The sequence below is a fragment of the Suricata suricatta genome, chromosome 15 (genome assembly GCF_006229205.1).
Source record: "Suricata suricatta isolate VVHF042 chromosome 15, meerkat_22Aug2017_6uvM2_HiC, whole genome shotgun sequence".
In the NCBI taxonomy this organism is placed as follows: Eukaryota; Metazoa; Chordata; class Mammalia; order Carnivora; family Herpestidae; genus Suricata; species Suricata suricatta.
This window is the reverse complement of record NC_043714.1, coordinates 19,458,593-19,472,990: the sequence shown is the minus strand read 5'-3', so window position 1 is coordinate 19,472,990 and position 14,398 is coordinate 19,458,593. Positions and strand designations below refer to the sequence as shown.

Sequence of the window (14,398 nt, the reverse complement as noted above, 5' to 3'; positions counted from 1 at the left end):
TGGAGGAGGAATAATAAGGAAGTGATAATGGGGAAGAAGGGAAGGGAAGAAGAAAATAAAATAATAGATTATATAAGATAGTAAGACATTTCAGTGGGAAAATTGGACTGAAACAGAATTAGAGCACTATGACTTATAGGGGAAAAATGTAAAACTAGGCCTATTAAACAGTAATGTGTGTTCTGCTAACAGGATAATTTTTGTCTTGCTTAGTATTTTTGAAATTTTTTTTATGTACCAGTAGTTTTGAGGATCACCAATGATAGTTATATTTAAAAAAGAGATCAGCTAAATAAAAATTATTTATTTATTTATTGGACTTCCTAGAATCCTAAATATGCTGTGTTGTGTATTTCCAAGAGTATGATACAGTGTATAGCATATCCCAAACGTTTTACTTCAGGATCTCTTTTGCAGAACAATAGGAAATGCTGTCTTAATATGCATTTACTTCATAGGAATCTGGTTCATATTAGAATCCTTTCATATCTTCGCAATTTTATGAATTTGACTTAAGACATTTTTCTTACAGGTTTTCTCTGTGGGCAGTTCTGTTTGTTTTGGGAAGACTTCTGACTTTAATTCTTTCAGTACTCACTGTTGGCTTTGGGCTTGCAAGAGCAGAAAATCAGAAACTGGATTTCAGTGCTGGGAACTTCAATGTGTTAGCTGTAAGGTACAATCAATTTAACATTTTCCTCACTCTGTCCTGCTGTAGCGTATAAATTTTCAGTTTATGATAGAAATCACCTTAAAAGAAATAGAGACAGATATGGAGGGCTCGAGCACATTCATTTGATTTGATTTCAGACCTGTTTTGGTTGCATATGTCTGAATTGAAATACTAAAGGATCTCTTTAACTTTGGGGATTAACTATTAATGGAATAATTATTTATTAACATAATCTTGTCTACCTTGGGAATTTAGCACTAAGTTAATTCTGTCAGTCCAAGATGGAATGCTTCATTCAATGGCATTGTTTTGATGTACCCTTAACTTTTTGTTTATAAACTTTAATATCCTCAGAATTGCCGTCCTGGCATCCATTTGCATCACCCAAGCATTCATGATGTGGAAGTTCATTAATTTTCAGCTTCGGAGGTGGAGAGAACATTCTACTTTCCAGGCACCAACTGTGAAGAAGAAACCAATAGTGACTAAAGGCAGGTCTTCTAGGAAAGGAACAGGTTTGTATTCAGTATGCAGTGGACAACATTTTAAAAAAATGTTGTGGAGACTTATTATAAACTTATTAAGATTTAAATTCTTATAAAGAAAATCTTAACACTCTTTTTAGCAAAATTAGAGGCAAAGTAAAACTTAATCTCATTCTACAGTTTGTTGATTGCCAGGGGTTAGTTATTCCCCTGAAAAGCTGTCCGCTAAGTTTTTCTTTCCCAAGTTTTCCATTTAGACTAGTGTATATGGGCTGTTTTAGTAGCAAGTAACTAACCTAGAGAGTGGTGGTTGTGCTTTCAGGCATCTTACTAATACTCAAAAAACCAAACATCTTTATTTTTCTTTTAATTTTTTTACTGACTTTTATTATTTTTATTTTGAGAGACAAGAGAGAAAGCAGGGGAGGGGCAGAGAGAGAGGGAGACACAGAATCTGAAGCGGGCTCGAGGCTCCTGAGCTGTCAGCACAGAGCCTGATGCAAGGCTTGAACCCAGACTGTAAGATCATGACCTGAGCCAAAGTTGGATGCTTAACCGACTGAGCCACCCAGGCGCCCCCAAAACAAAATGTCTTTAAAACCCCTTCCCATCTGCCCTTTAGTCCCAAGTGGAACAGCTCTTTCTATAACTTCTGATTGTTTGATCTTTTGTATTTGAGCCTGCATTTGCCCTCTTTTCTCCTTCTATATTTTGATTGAAAAGGCATTGATATTAAAATAATTTTTTTGAACTTTCATTTGGTGTTATACTTGGAATTGTGACACAGGTAGTTCCAGTTTAATAAACTCTGGTTTGCTTCTCATATGTCTTCATATTTGATAGTTTATGTCCTCCAATCCTGTCCTCTTCAGCCTTGTTCCAACAATTCTTGGGCCTTTGTACTTCGTATAAATTTTTGTACATCTATGTTGATTTTCACCCCCCCTCAAAAAAAACTTCTGCTGAGATACCAGATTGGAATTACAGTGAATCTATAGATCATTTCAGGGAGAATAGAGCACTTCAGCCCATAAACATGACGTATGCTTCTGTTTACCTAGAGTATCTTTAATTTCTCTCAGTAATGTTTAATAACCACTTTGTTGGGATATAAATCATACCATAAAGTTCTACCTTTAAAGTGTAGGTTTCGGTGGTTCTTAAGTATACTCACAAAGTTCGTGAACCACTGTCTAATTCCTGAACGTTTTTATCTCCCCAGAAAGAAACCCCATGCCCACTGGCAGTCATTTCCTATCCCTTCCTCCCCCTCCCTCTGGCAACCACTTACCTATTTTCTGTCTCTACGGATTGGTCTTTTCTGGACATTTCATATAAATGGAATCATATGTGATCTTTTGCAAATGATTTCTTTCACTTAGCATGTACCTTAAAGTTCATGTATGTTGTAGCATATACTAATGTGTTATTCCTTTTTATGGCCAAATAATATTCCATTGTGTGGATAAACCAAATTATGTTTATCCATTTATGAGTTGATGGGCATTTGGGCTGTTTCCACTCTCTGGCTATGATAATAATGCTGGTGTAAACATTTTCGTACAAGTTTCTGCTTTCTTGGGTATATACTCAGGAATGAATTGCTGGGTCTTATGGTTAACTGTGTTTTTAACATATTCAGCAGAATTGCTTAACTGATTTACAAACTGGTTGCACCATTTTACATTCATTGTTTTTATATATGATATCCAGTTGTCCCCTGCATCCTTTGTTGAAAAGACTAACCTTTCTCTGTTGAGTTGCACATATTCCTGCTGAAAATCAGTTGATCAAGTGCTTACAGGGCAGAATAAATAAATAGCTTGTTTTTGGTTGGGGGGAGGAAATCGATTGATCAAAAAGTAACAATTTATTTCTGGGCTCTGGATTCTATTCTCTTAAATCTGTATACCTGTTCTTATGCCAATACCACACTGTCTCAATTACTGTTGCTTTCTAGTTAGTTTTGAAATCAGGAAATGTAAGTTTTCCATTTTGTTCTTTTTCATGCTTTAGTTATTCTGGGTCCCTTGTACTTCCATATGAATTTTTTTTAAGATTTTATTTTTAAGTAATCTCCACACCCAACATGAGGGTTGAACTCATGACCCTAGATCAAGAGTCACATTTTTTACCAACTGAGCCAGCCAGTTCATATGAATTTTAGGATCAGCTTGTCAATTTCTACAAAAATAGTATCACTTCTTCTTGTCAGATCTGGATGATTTTTATTTCATTTTCCTGCTGTATTGCCCTGCCTAGAACCTCCAGAATAATGTTGAATAGAAGTGGTGAGAGCAGACATCCTCATCTTGTTCCTGATTTTATCAGGAAGGCACCCAGTCTTTTCCCGTTAAGTATGATGTTGTTACCTATGAATTTTCCTAAACGCCTGTAGCAACATGAGGAAGTTCTCTTCTAATTTTAGTTTGTTAGAATTTTTATTATGAAAGAATGTTTATCACTTGCTTTTTCTGTGTCTACTCCTGAGATCATCAGATGGTTTTTGTCCTTCCATTTTATTGATATCATGTATTACAATTAATTGATTTCTGAAGGTTAAGCCAACAATGCATTCCTGAGATAAATCTCATCTGGTTATGGTATATATTCCTCTTTAGATGTTGTTTGATTTTCGTGAGCATTTTATATCTATGTGCATAAAGGATGTTGATGGGTATTTCTTTGTAAAGTATTTGTTTTCAGATGTAAAACCAATCTTACATTTCTGGCATGAACTCAGGTTGGTGATGATAATACATCACTTTAGTAGATTGGTGTTTTCAGTATTCTGTTAGAATTTTGATATCTGTAGTCACATGAAGGATTGGCCTCTAATTAACCTTTTCTCTTCGTTTTTGTAATGTTCTCGTCGATCTTAGTATGGGGGTTATGACGGCTTTATAAAAGCATTGAGGAGCACCTGGGTGGCTGTCGGTTAAGCGTCCAGCTCTTGGTCTCTGCTCAGGTCATCATCTCGCAGTCTTGTGGGTTTGAGCCCCACATCAGGCTGCATGCTGACGGCGCAGAGCCAGCTTGGGATTCTCGGTCTCCCTTTCTTTCTGTCTCCTCCACGCATACTGTCTCTGTCTCTCTCAAAATAAAATAAACCTAAGAAAAAAAATTTTTTAAGTATTAATGGTTTTATCCTTTGTGTGATTTCAAGCATCATTTCTTACATAAATGTTTGGAAGAATCCACCAGTGAAGCCTTCTAACTTAGAATCTTCTCTAGGGCAGGATATTTAGATTCTTTAATAGATAATAGGATTATTCAGATATTCTATTCCTTATTGTGTCTCTTTTGGTAAGTTGTGTTTGTTGTGTTTTCAAGGAAATGTCCATTTCATCTAATCTGTAGTTATATTGGTAAAATTGTTCATAATATTCCTTTATTAATTTGTGTACAACAGTGGTATTTTATTGATGTTAGTAATTTATGCCTTTATCTCTTTTTTTTCCATTAGCCAAGAACCAACATTTGTGGGGGGGGGGTGTCGATTTTCTTAGTCATATCATTAATTTCTGTTCTTATTTCCCTTTTTGGGGCTTGATTTGCTGATTTGTTATTTGTGGTTTACCTTCTTGAGATGGATCTTCACATCATTGATTTTCCACCCATCTTGTGAATTACTTGCAATTAAGGGCAGACTTTCCCTTTCAGCACTGCTTTCGCTGCATTTCACAAATTTTGGTATGTCTTTTTCATTATCATTCTGTTCAGGATATTATAATTCCAATCTGATTTCTTCTTTGATCCATACATTACTTATTAGTGCATTGTTTAATTTACAACTACTTGAGCAGTTTCTAGGGGTTTTTTTTGTTGTTACTGTTACCCATTTCTAGCTTAATTCTATTACTGTTCAAGAACATATTCTGAATGATTTTGCTTCTTTTGAGTGTTGAGACTTTCATTGTGGCTCAACCTGTGTTCAGTTTTGGTAAACATTCCATTTATACTTTAAAAGAATGTATTTTCCATACTTGTTGGGTATTACATTGGGTATCAGGTCAGATTTGTTAGCAGTATTGTTCAGTCTTCTATATCTTTACTGATTTGGTGGAAGGAGTTCTCTTAGTTCAGTCATTTATTGCAGGAGACATTGACCGCTTCTCCTTGTAGCTTATAAGTTTTTCTTTTAAATATTTTGAAGATGTATTGTAGGTACATCAAAATTTAGGGTTGTTATAAATTCTGTTGCATATGTCCTTTTCTCTTACTGAATGTCCACCTTCATCTCTAATAAATGTCTGAATTTACTATCGCTACAACAACTTTTTTTTTTAAGTTTATTTTGAGAGAAAGAGAGTATAGAAGAGGCAGAGAGAATGAGAGATAGAGAATCCTCACTGACAGTGTGGGAAGGACACAGGGCTCAAACTCATGAACCATGAGATCATGACCTAGGCCGAAATCAAGAGTTGATGCTTAATTGACTGTCACCCAGGTGCCCTGCTACACCAACTTTATTTTGGTAAAATGTTGTGGTGTATTTTTATCCATATTTTTCTACTTTAAACCTTTCTTTGTTATTAATATAAATTGTGTCTCTTGTAAACGGCATATAATTGGATTTGTTTTCATCAGTCTGATAATTATTGTCTTTGTTTTTTGGCAGTTACACTGTGATGTGCCTGGGTATGATTCTGTTTATATTTACCCCGCATTCTGTCATGTAGAGCTTCTTGTGTCTTGGCTTAGCTTTTACATTTTAGGAAAATTCTTGACCATAATTTTTTCAAATATTCTTCTGTCCCATTCTCCTTCTCTTGTCCTTCTGGAAATGTATGTTAGACCTTCTTATCCTATCTCATATTTTTTCACACTTTTTGCATTTTTCATCCCTTTTCTCTGAGTTTCAGTCTGAGTATTTTTTCTGGTTCACTGATCTCTTCTGTTGTGCCTAGTCTGCTGTTAAATTCATTTATTGAATCTGTGTTTTCAGTTACTATATTTTCCAGTTCTAGGATTAAAGATTTTAGTTCTCTGGTGAAATGCTCCATATTTTCACTTACTTTTATCAATCATTTTCCGCCAATGTCTTATAACTCCATATGTGGATTACCTGAGCATCTTTTTCTTTTCTTGTTAACAGTAACACCTTTATTACGTGATTTGAACATAAGAGGGAGGATTGATTGCTTGATTGATTGATCTATGTGTTTGTTTGTTTCTGGGTCCTGATTTTCCTCAAATGGAACTCCAGCTACCTGCACTCTGCACTTTGCAGTCTGCCCAGCCATACTGGCCTGGTCTTCAAGCATTGCACATAAGAAGCTTGTCCTGATGCAAGTGTTCCTCCTAGAGACCGCTGTTTTTGACATCTTTTTTCCTTTCATTATATTTCTTCTGAAATTTCTTTTGATTCTTTTTTGTTTAAAATCTCTTCTCCTTAGGAATCACGTTGGCCCCCATCTTGCAGCCTCTAGTGGGACTCCTACCATTGTCAGTGTGGTGTGCTGTCATTAAACACAGTACAGTCCCTCACCAGGATCTTGGTGTGGACTAGCTCGTTGTTGGATGCGTTGTGGACAGTGTCAGTAACTCGTGCTCAGTGCATACAACACTCAGGGTCCCGGGAGAAGTTGCCCACATCCAGCCTCAAGGCACAGTACTTCTTGTTGCCTCCCCAGATTGGGACTGTGGGGAGCAGAGCATTTCTGCTCATACTTGGGCTTCTTGCGGGAGGCCTGCCTTGGCTCTGGTCATGCAGGGCTTGTGCCAGTTGTCCTGAGAGATGCCCATCACCTGGTGCTGGCCAGAAAAAGCCAAGAGCTATTTCTGACACATTTTTTTTCTTAGTTTTTGGTCATTTGGTCTTGCTTTCTGGCATGGCTGGTAATTTTAATTGAAGACTGGACATTTTATATAAAAATGTGTGTAGGCTCTAGATGCATCTCTAGAAGCTCTCGGCTGAATATGAGTAGATCATTCTACCCTATCACAGTTGATCTATTTCCAGTTTGCCCCCATTCCTAGGACATCAACAACCATTTGTGCAATCTGTCTTCTCTGACAGCCTCTGAATTCAAAAATTTTTTCTTCCTGTTTTTATGAGACTAACCAGCTCTCTTGTACATGCAAAGGAAATGCTCTCTGCTTGATTTTTCTGAGTCTTGCTTTGTGCATGCATGTTCGGTAATTGGGAGAAATACACAGAGCTGCCTTGTTCGTATGTTTTTTTTTCACTGCCTTCAAATAGCCATTTTTGTTTTCCAACTTTTAGAGATATTTTTGGAGGGTGGGTTAATCTGACATTAATTACATACATATCCATAAAATAAAGAAGAGGTTCTTTATTGCTGTCAAAAGTACTGCTCTTTTTTTTTTAATTTTTAAATTTTATTTAATGTTTATTTTTGTGAGAGAGAAAGAGAGACAGAGTGTGAGCAGGGAAAGTCAGAAAGAGAGGGAGACACAGGATCTGAAGCAGGCTCCAGGCTCTGAGCTGTCAGCACAGAGCCTGACATGTGGCTTGAACCCACCAACTGCGAAGATCATGTCCTGAGCCCAAGTCAGACACTCAACCGACTGAGCCACCCAGGCAACCTCAAAAGTACTGCTCTTAGGACGACTACTATTTTTAAATTCTTGTAATTAATTTTAGAATTTTCTGTCTTCTATCACTTTTTTCTGCTTTATTTTTTATAAATTATAAATTTATATATAGTAATTGCTTTTTTCTAATTTATTTTTATTGAGATTTAATTGACACATTTTAGTTACTTTTTTAAAAATTTGCTACTTTTGGTCCATTGTGTTACATGTTACCAGGTTTTATAATTGTTTAAATACTATTAAAAAGTAATTACCACTAAGTAAGTTTTTAGGTGAGGGCATATACATATATACTGGGTTTTAAATTTCCTTCTCTGAAGGTATTTTGATGAATAAAGATGATATTCTTTCCATTTCTTTAGAAAAGAGTAACCCTGATTCTTTTCTCTTTTCAGAAAATGGTGTAAATGGAACAGTAACTTCAAATGGTGCAGACTCTCCCCGTAATAGAAAAGAGAAATCTTCATAATGAATTATAATCTAATTGATTAATGTCCCCAAAGAAATCTGCTTTTTACTATATCTTTCAGCACTAGAGATTTTTTCTGTCCTTGAAAATACAGTTTGTGCTCTTTGATTCTTGCTATTGTACTGTTTCGTGCATTTTTTTAAAGGGCATTTGAGGGAAGGATGATTACTATGAGTGAAAAAAATATTTAGCTTAGACTAAGCTACCTGCCTTCAAAGTAGTTTAGGGACCACCACCATATTTTATTTTGTTTTTTATCTTTGAATGTTTTTCTAATGATTTGGAGAGATAACTATTTACAAAAATTCTACATATCAGTGATAAAATTTCTTGCTCTCACCAATTTTTTATATTAGCGAGATGACCTCTTCGAGCAAGGTCATATTTTTTAAGTTCTCTTTCAGGGTAAAATGGAAATACTATGAAGTTGGAAGTCAAACTTTAATATGTTTTCAAGTGTTCTCTAATTTTTAGGAATTTTTGTAGTCTTTACACCTCGGAAAAAAGATTTGTAAATTCACTAAAATAACTGTGTGCTTTATTATATAGGTAATGGTTGTTAATGTCACATCCCATTTAAAAAGAAAACATACCGTTGGTTATGATGTGTGGAGATTTATTACCATATATGTTGAATCAAAATGTATGAACTTAAAAGTACATGTGAAGGAAAATTTTTCTTGTGTATTTTCAACACTTATAAACTGGAAATCAGAAAATCAAATATTCACTATAAAGAAGCAAGCTGACTATAGCCCTTTTTGATACGTTTATTAATAATGATTCTTAATGGGGCTTGTTTGGTATGCACAGCATCTTAGAAAAATACTGTTTAACATACAAACCCGTTTTAAAAATAATGCCTACTTGATTTATATCTATAAAAAGAATGTTGGGTAATTATATTTGGAAAACATTTTCTGCACTAATCTTAAAGAAATCGAAAATTGAGTTGGATAAATGGTCTTACAAAGGACAGTGCTTTATGTTGTAACTATAGCTTGGTCCCATCTCTAATTGAGAAGCATTTATCTGTATAAAACCTATTTTTGGATAAATATATATATATATATATATTTGTATCTCTACAGAAAGCCTCTAAAAGCATTTGAGTAAAACATTTGGTTCCCTTTTCTATAATTATCCTTAAAAATTCTTACAGCTATATTTGGTGTTTTGTTGTCTTCACAGTACCTATACTGCTCCTTTTGGTGTTCACATCTTGTTCTCCATTTCTCACTTTTGTCACCAGCCCATGTTTGTGCCATTTTTAGTATAAAAGTTGCAGGCTTGTTCAGTCTGCAGTTTAATAAGTTGCCATGCTGCTAGAAAGTTGTGCTTTCTATTTCCAGCTGTTTACTTACTTCCTGGAAAAAGTAGTAGCTCTCTGTAGCATCATGGAGTTTCAGTGGAACCAAATTTTTGCCATTAAAAACTGGCATTATATTGACCTATACATTGAGAAATCAATCCAAATAAAATTTTTACTTTCACAAGCTGTATTCTGGACGTTTTCTTTATTGTTAGCAAGTCTTATGCTTTTAGTACATAATCTCATTTAAATGTACCTTGTTTAAAGGTACCCCTGGGGTGCCTGGTGGCTCAGTCGGCTAGGCATCCGACTTCAGCTCAGGTCACCATCTCGCAGTCCCTGAGTTTAAGTCCCACGTCAGGCTCTGTGCTGACAGCTTAGAGCCTGGAGCCTGCTTCGGATTCTGTGTCTCCCTCTCTCTCTCTGCCCCTCCCCTACTTGTGCTCTCTCTCTATCTCTCAAAAATGAATAAACGTTAAAATTTTTTTGAAAAAAGTATACTCTTGATAGACATTCAGCATAGTCTTTCCCAAAAAAGTGTTCCGCAAAAAAAAAGATGAGTAGTTTCATATAATTTTTCAGAGCTACTGAGGGGGGAAAATGGTCAATAAATTCAGAGACTAGAGTTAAAAGGTGTTTCTTTACTACAGAACTGTTCAACCCTGATGCACCAAGAATGTTTGCAGTGGGGATACAATATGCAGTATTTCCCAGCTCTTTGAAATGTGGAACCTTCTTTCTATGGAGTTATTTAACTGTGTTCTATACCATACACCGTAGGTTTAGGAAAAGAAAAGAAAAAAGTCCTTTGTATGTAGCTACAACTTCACAGACATACACAAATACCCCAGTGTATTTGTGGATTATACAAGCTCTAGACTCCCTCATCCCAGATGCTCTCAGGAAAGCCTTTCTTTATGGGACTCCAGATCCCGCAGAGCATGGCACTGTCACCTGGCCTCAGGTCAGCTCTGAGCCTGATGGGAAGGGTGTAGGACTGCCAGCTGGCCAGCTCCATTAAGTAATCTTGAACTAGTTGGCTTTGCCATTTTGGGAGTCTTTGCTTCCGTAAAATGCCTTTTTGCTTGCATTTTAGAATATGGTTGTGGGTGGTCCAGGTGGACTATTCTGGAGCAAAAGTATTAACTGCATTCTCCTAAAATTCAGTAATTCTGCACCGTCAAAACCAGAACTAGTCCTGGAACAAAGCTTGTATAGATGAAGAAATAAATTTTTGGTTGCACATTTTGTTAGCAATATCCAACAACACCCTGTGTCTGCAAGGGGTTCCCAAATGTTTTCCCTGAAAACTACTTCTGCCTGTTTGCCTAAAACAGTAAGAGTTGTTTTCAAGATATGATGGTTACATTGACCACCTGTTTCCTGTTTTTTCCTAATATATCATTTTCTTTGAAGCATTGCCATTCATTTTTTCTTAACTCTTTCTTACAACCACCAAATTTTAATATCTAAGTCAATTTGGGGGGAAAGAAACACCATCAAGAACTTCCTTCCAGAACAAAACAGTGATGTTCATCCCTCCAAACAACTAAATTCAAAGTCTTGATGATCAAAACAAAGCCAACATACAGAAAAAGTAACAAAAGTCACATTTTAGGAGTTAAGCACATTTAGCAGTCATCACTGTGCTATTCATCCTTAAGCTGATTTTACAAAAAGAAGGAACACTCTAACCCATCCAAATATACTTTTTCCATTTACTTTTTTTTAATTAAAAAAAAATTTTTTAAAGAACTTGAAGGAATTGACTATTACCTGACTCATTTCAATGTCATATACAGCATATGAAGGTCAGGAAGGCCGTTTGCAGCATGCAGGATTAGGGGATACTGGTCTTCAAGGCTCAGCTTTCTTCCTGACAGTGTAAATACCCACAATTCCAAGTGTGAAGAAACACCAATGATCCCTCAGAATTCCATAGGACAATACAGGTTCCTGAGCTGATCATGGAGTGACAGTGCTTCTGTCAAACTGACAGTTGCCATGTATAAAATATTTACCATCCTGTTTCAGTACTTCCATTGAGAGTCAAGAATTAGTCTGAGAAACTCCTATGGGGAACCTTCTGGAGATTGGAACAGCTGTCAAATCATGAATCACGTAACCAAACTCTGGTGTATCTCTTCAGAACTGGGGTAGTCTTCTATTAGAACCTGAAAGCAGTCTCCTTGAAGATTATCTAAGGCGATGCCCCATGTTTTTCACATGTATTTCTTATATCCATCAATCACCAGTTGGTCAATCTCTATCATAGTGACCATCTTTGGTTTCAGTTTGACTATTTCACATAATATGCCCCCATCTCCACCCTCTAGTGACAGTACCAATGTAGTCTTTTCCACTGCCCACGATGGCTTGGGTATACCCAAATCACTCTCCCCCGGGTTAACATCCCCACTAAGGATGAGAATATTTCCAAACTGCTTCAAGTGTAGAATTGTAAGGTTCTGACAAGGTGAATCTTCATTACACACCACCTCCTCTGTGTCATACTCAGCCAGGCAGCCATCAGCAGTGGGCCACTATCTGTCCATGGCCCCTCCTCAAACTATGGGTTGTTATCACTTCATCCACCCAGCACAGGCTCACTCACTTCTTTCATTCTTCTATTTTTTCAAAAGACTCACCTTCTTAGCCTTGCTAGGAACCATCATAACTCTGAAGGTCACTAAATAACTGCAGTCTTCCAGCTGTGCACTGACTCTGTCATCACTTGCTCCTGGAAAGTGGATTAGATCAGTCTCACCATCAGCTTTGGTACCGAGCTGGAAGGTGAGTGTGCCGTGTGGTGTTGTTCCCATAGTGAGGTGAGGCCCTGTGCCATGCCCACTGGAGGCGGCCACAGGAGACTGGGGGGCCGCACAGCATGTCAGGCTGCAGCCTGCAGGGAGTGCCCACTGGTTTTTAACACTAAAAAATGGTTTTAGTGTTTACTCTTGAGAGAGAGAGACAAAGTGTGAGCAGGGGAGACAGAATCCAAAGCAGGCTCCAGACTTGGCCTGGGGCATGAACCCCAGACTGTGAGATCATGACCTGAGCCCAAGTCAGAGGCTTAAGGACTGAGCCACTCAGGCGCCCCTGGTTTGCATTTTAAAGGAGTGGCTTCAAGAGGCACCTGGGTGGCTCAGTGGGTTGAGCCTGGGATTTTGGCTCAGGTCATGATGGTGCAGTTCGTGAGTTCAAGCCACACATTGGGCTCGCTGCTGTGAGCACAGAGCCCACTTCAGATCCTCTGTCCCTATCTGCCCCTCCCCTGCTTGTCCTCTCTCAGAAATAAATAAAGCATTTTTTAAAATAAAAATAAATAAAAAAGGAATGGCTTCAAAAGTAACTCTGGGAGAAATTCTAGGGAAATGCTTAAACAGATGGTTCTCCCCAAAGAGCTCCCTTGATGTGACAGGTGAGTCAATTAGTCATCAACTATAAAACTTCAACACAAGACAGGTTTGGGAATTTCAAAGCAGACATTAGCACATACTTGTTCCGAGAATGAAAGGTTAGTAACCTAGGGCACGAGAAGGCAATGAATCAGGCTGGACTGAGTCTCTAGGTGCATTGGAAGCCCAATCCATGAGGATGAAATGAGGCATTATTTGCAAAAACAAACAGTCCTGGGTTTAAGCATGATTTGCTTTACAAAATTAACCAGCTTTATTCAACACCATTCGGGAAAAGGCTAAGCCAATTTGTCTATTCTAACTATTTTTAGTGAATATGCTGTGTTTGCTTAAGGCTGAAATCAAACATTTGGGTTTCCTGAAAGCCAGCAAATCAGAAAAAAAGCATTTAAGTGGTTTAGGTCTTAAATAGTCTCATGCATAACTATTAGTAACTTGGAGGGTAAGTGAGCCAAACAAAAAAACATACTCTCATCTGAAGATTCACACACCAACCAATTCAAGTGATAAATAACCTTGTTGACATCTGTTAACATTAACAGGCACATAACAGTAAGACTAGCAGACCAGAATCCAAATCTTGACTTCTCCACCGATAGCTCTGTGCCTCAGTTTCCTGAGATACGTAACGGCTCTTCCCCCACAAGGTAGTTCTGCAGACTGAGATAGTGCGCACAAACCGTGCATTCCTCCATGCCTAATTGTCACTCGACATTAAGTATCAGCTCATAAGGTTGTGATAAACACAGTAAAGGAATGACTAATAGTATTAAGTGATTTCAGTTGTTACTACTTCTCCATATATGACGCATTATACAGTTATTGAGCACTCCTTTCTCTAATGCGTATACCCTTGAGCAGGTGGGGGCCAATGACGTTGCTTGAGATGCTCAAGCCAACCTTTTAGCTCTTTAATCATCACAAGACCGCAAGCATGCTTATCCAGCACAAAAGCTCATAAACATCCAAATCTGTACTGAATCATTTACACTTATGTGGTACCATAAATATATGTTTATGGTTTGTTTGAGAGAGAGAAAGAAAGTGTGTGCACATGAGCGGGGTGGGGGGGGGGACAGAGAGAGAGAAAGAGAGAAGATCTTAAGCAGTCTCTGCCACTCAGCGAGGGGCCCTAGGAGAGCCTCGACCCCATGCCCCTGAGATCGCCACGTGAGCGGGAATCAACAGTCAGACACGTAACCAACTGAGCCACCCAGACATCCTGTAATACCATTGTTATAAAAGCAGCAAATAACATATATAATTTCTAAAGAATGATTAATTTTTTATTATATTTATTTTTTATTTGAAAGAGAGAGCACAAGTGTGGGAGAGAGGCAGAGAGAGACTGAATCTTAAGCCGATTCCGTGCTCAGGGTGAAGCTGGATGCAGGGCTTATCCCACGACCCTGGGATCATGACCAGAGTTGAAACCAAGAACCGGAAGCTCAACCAACTAAACCACCCAGGTGCCCCAAG

The 14,398-nt window shown here is 37.6% G+C and overlaps 1 protein-coding gene and 2 pseudogenes across 3 annotated transcripts in view; 1 reads left to right on the top strand and 2 right to left on the bottom strand.

The window, feature by feature from the left end:
- Positions 1 to 9,688, top strand: part of TRAM1 (translocation associated membrane protein 1) — a 30,785-nt gene extending 21,097 nt beyond the window's left edge. For 2 of the 3 annotated variants that reach the window (XM_029924039.1, XM_029924038.1), the window contains exons 9-11: positions 533 to 676; positions 1,028 to 1,188; positions 8,115 to 9,688. In XM_029924039.1, coding sequence (XP_029779899.1) covers positions 533 to 676; positions 1,028 to 1,188; positions 8,115 to 8,188 — 379 coding nt within the window. In that variant the 3' untranslated portion in view covers positions 8,189 to 9,688. Of the gene's footprint in view, positions 1 to 532; positions 677 to 1,027; positions 1,189 to 4,807; positions 4,852 to 8,114 lie in introns of all 3 variants that reach the window. The other variant, XM_029924041.1, reaches the window with a different exon arrangement.
- LOC115279424 lies at positions 6,317 to 6,829 on the bottom strand (annotated as a pseudogene).
- A 1,669-nt stretch (positions 9,689 to 11,357) lies between the features above and the next one.
- Positions 11,358 to 12,070, bottom strand: LOC115279518 (annotated as a pseudogene).
- Between the last annotated feature and the right edge of the window lie 2,328 nt (positions 12,071 to 14,398).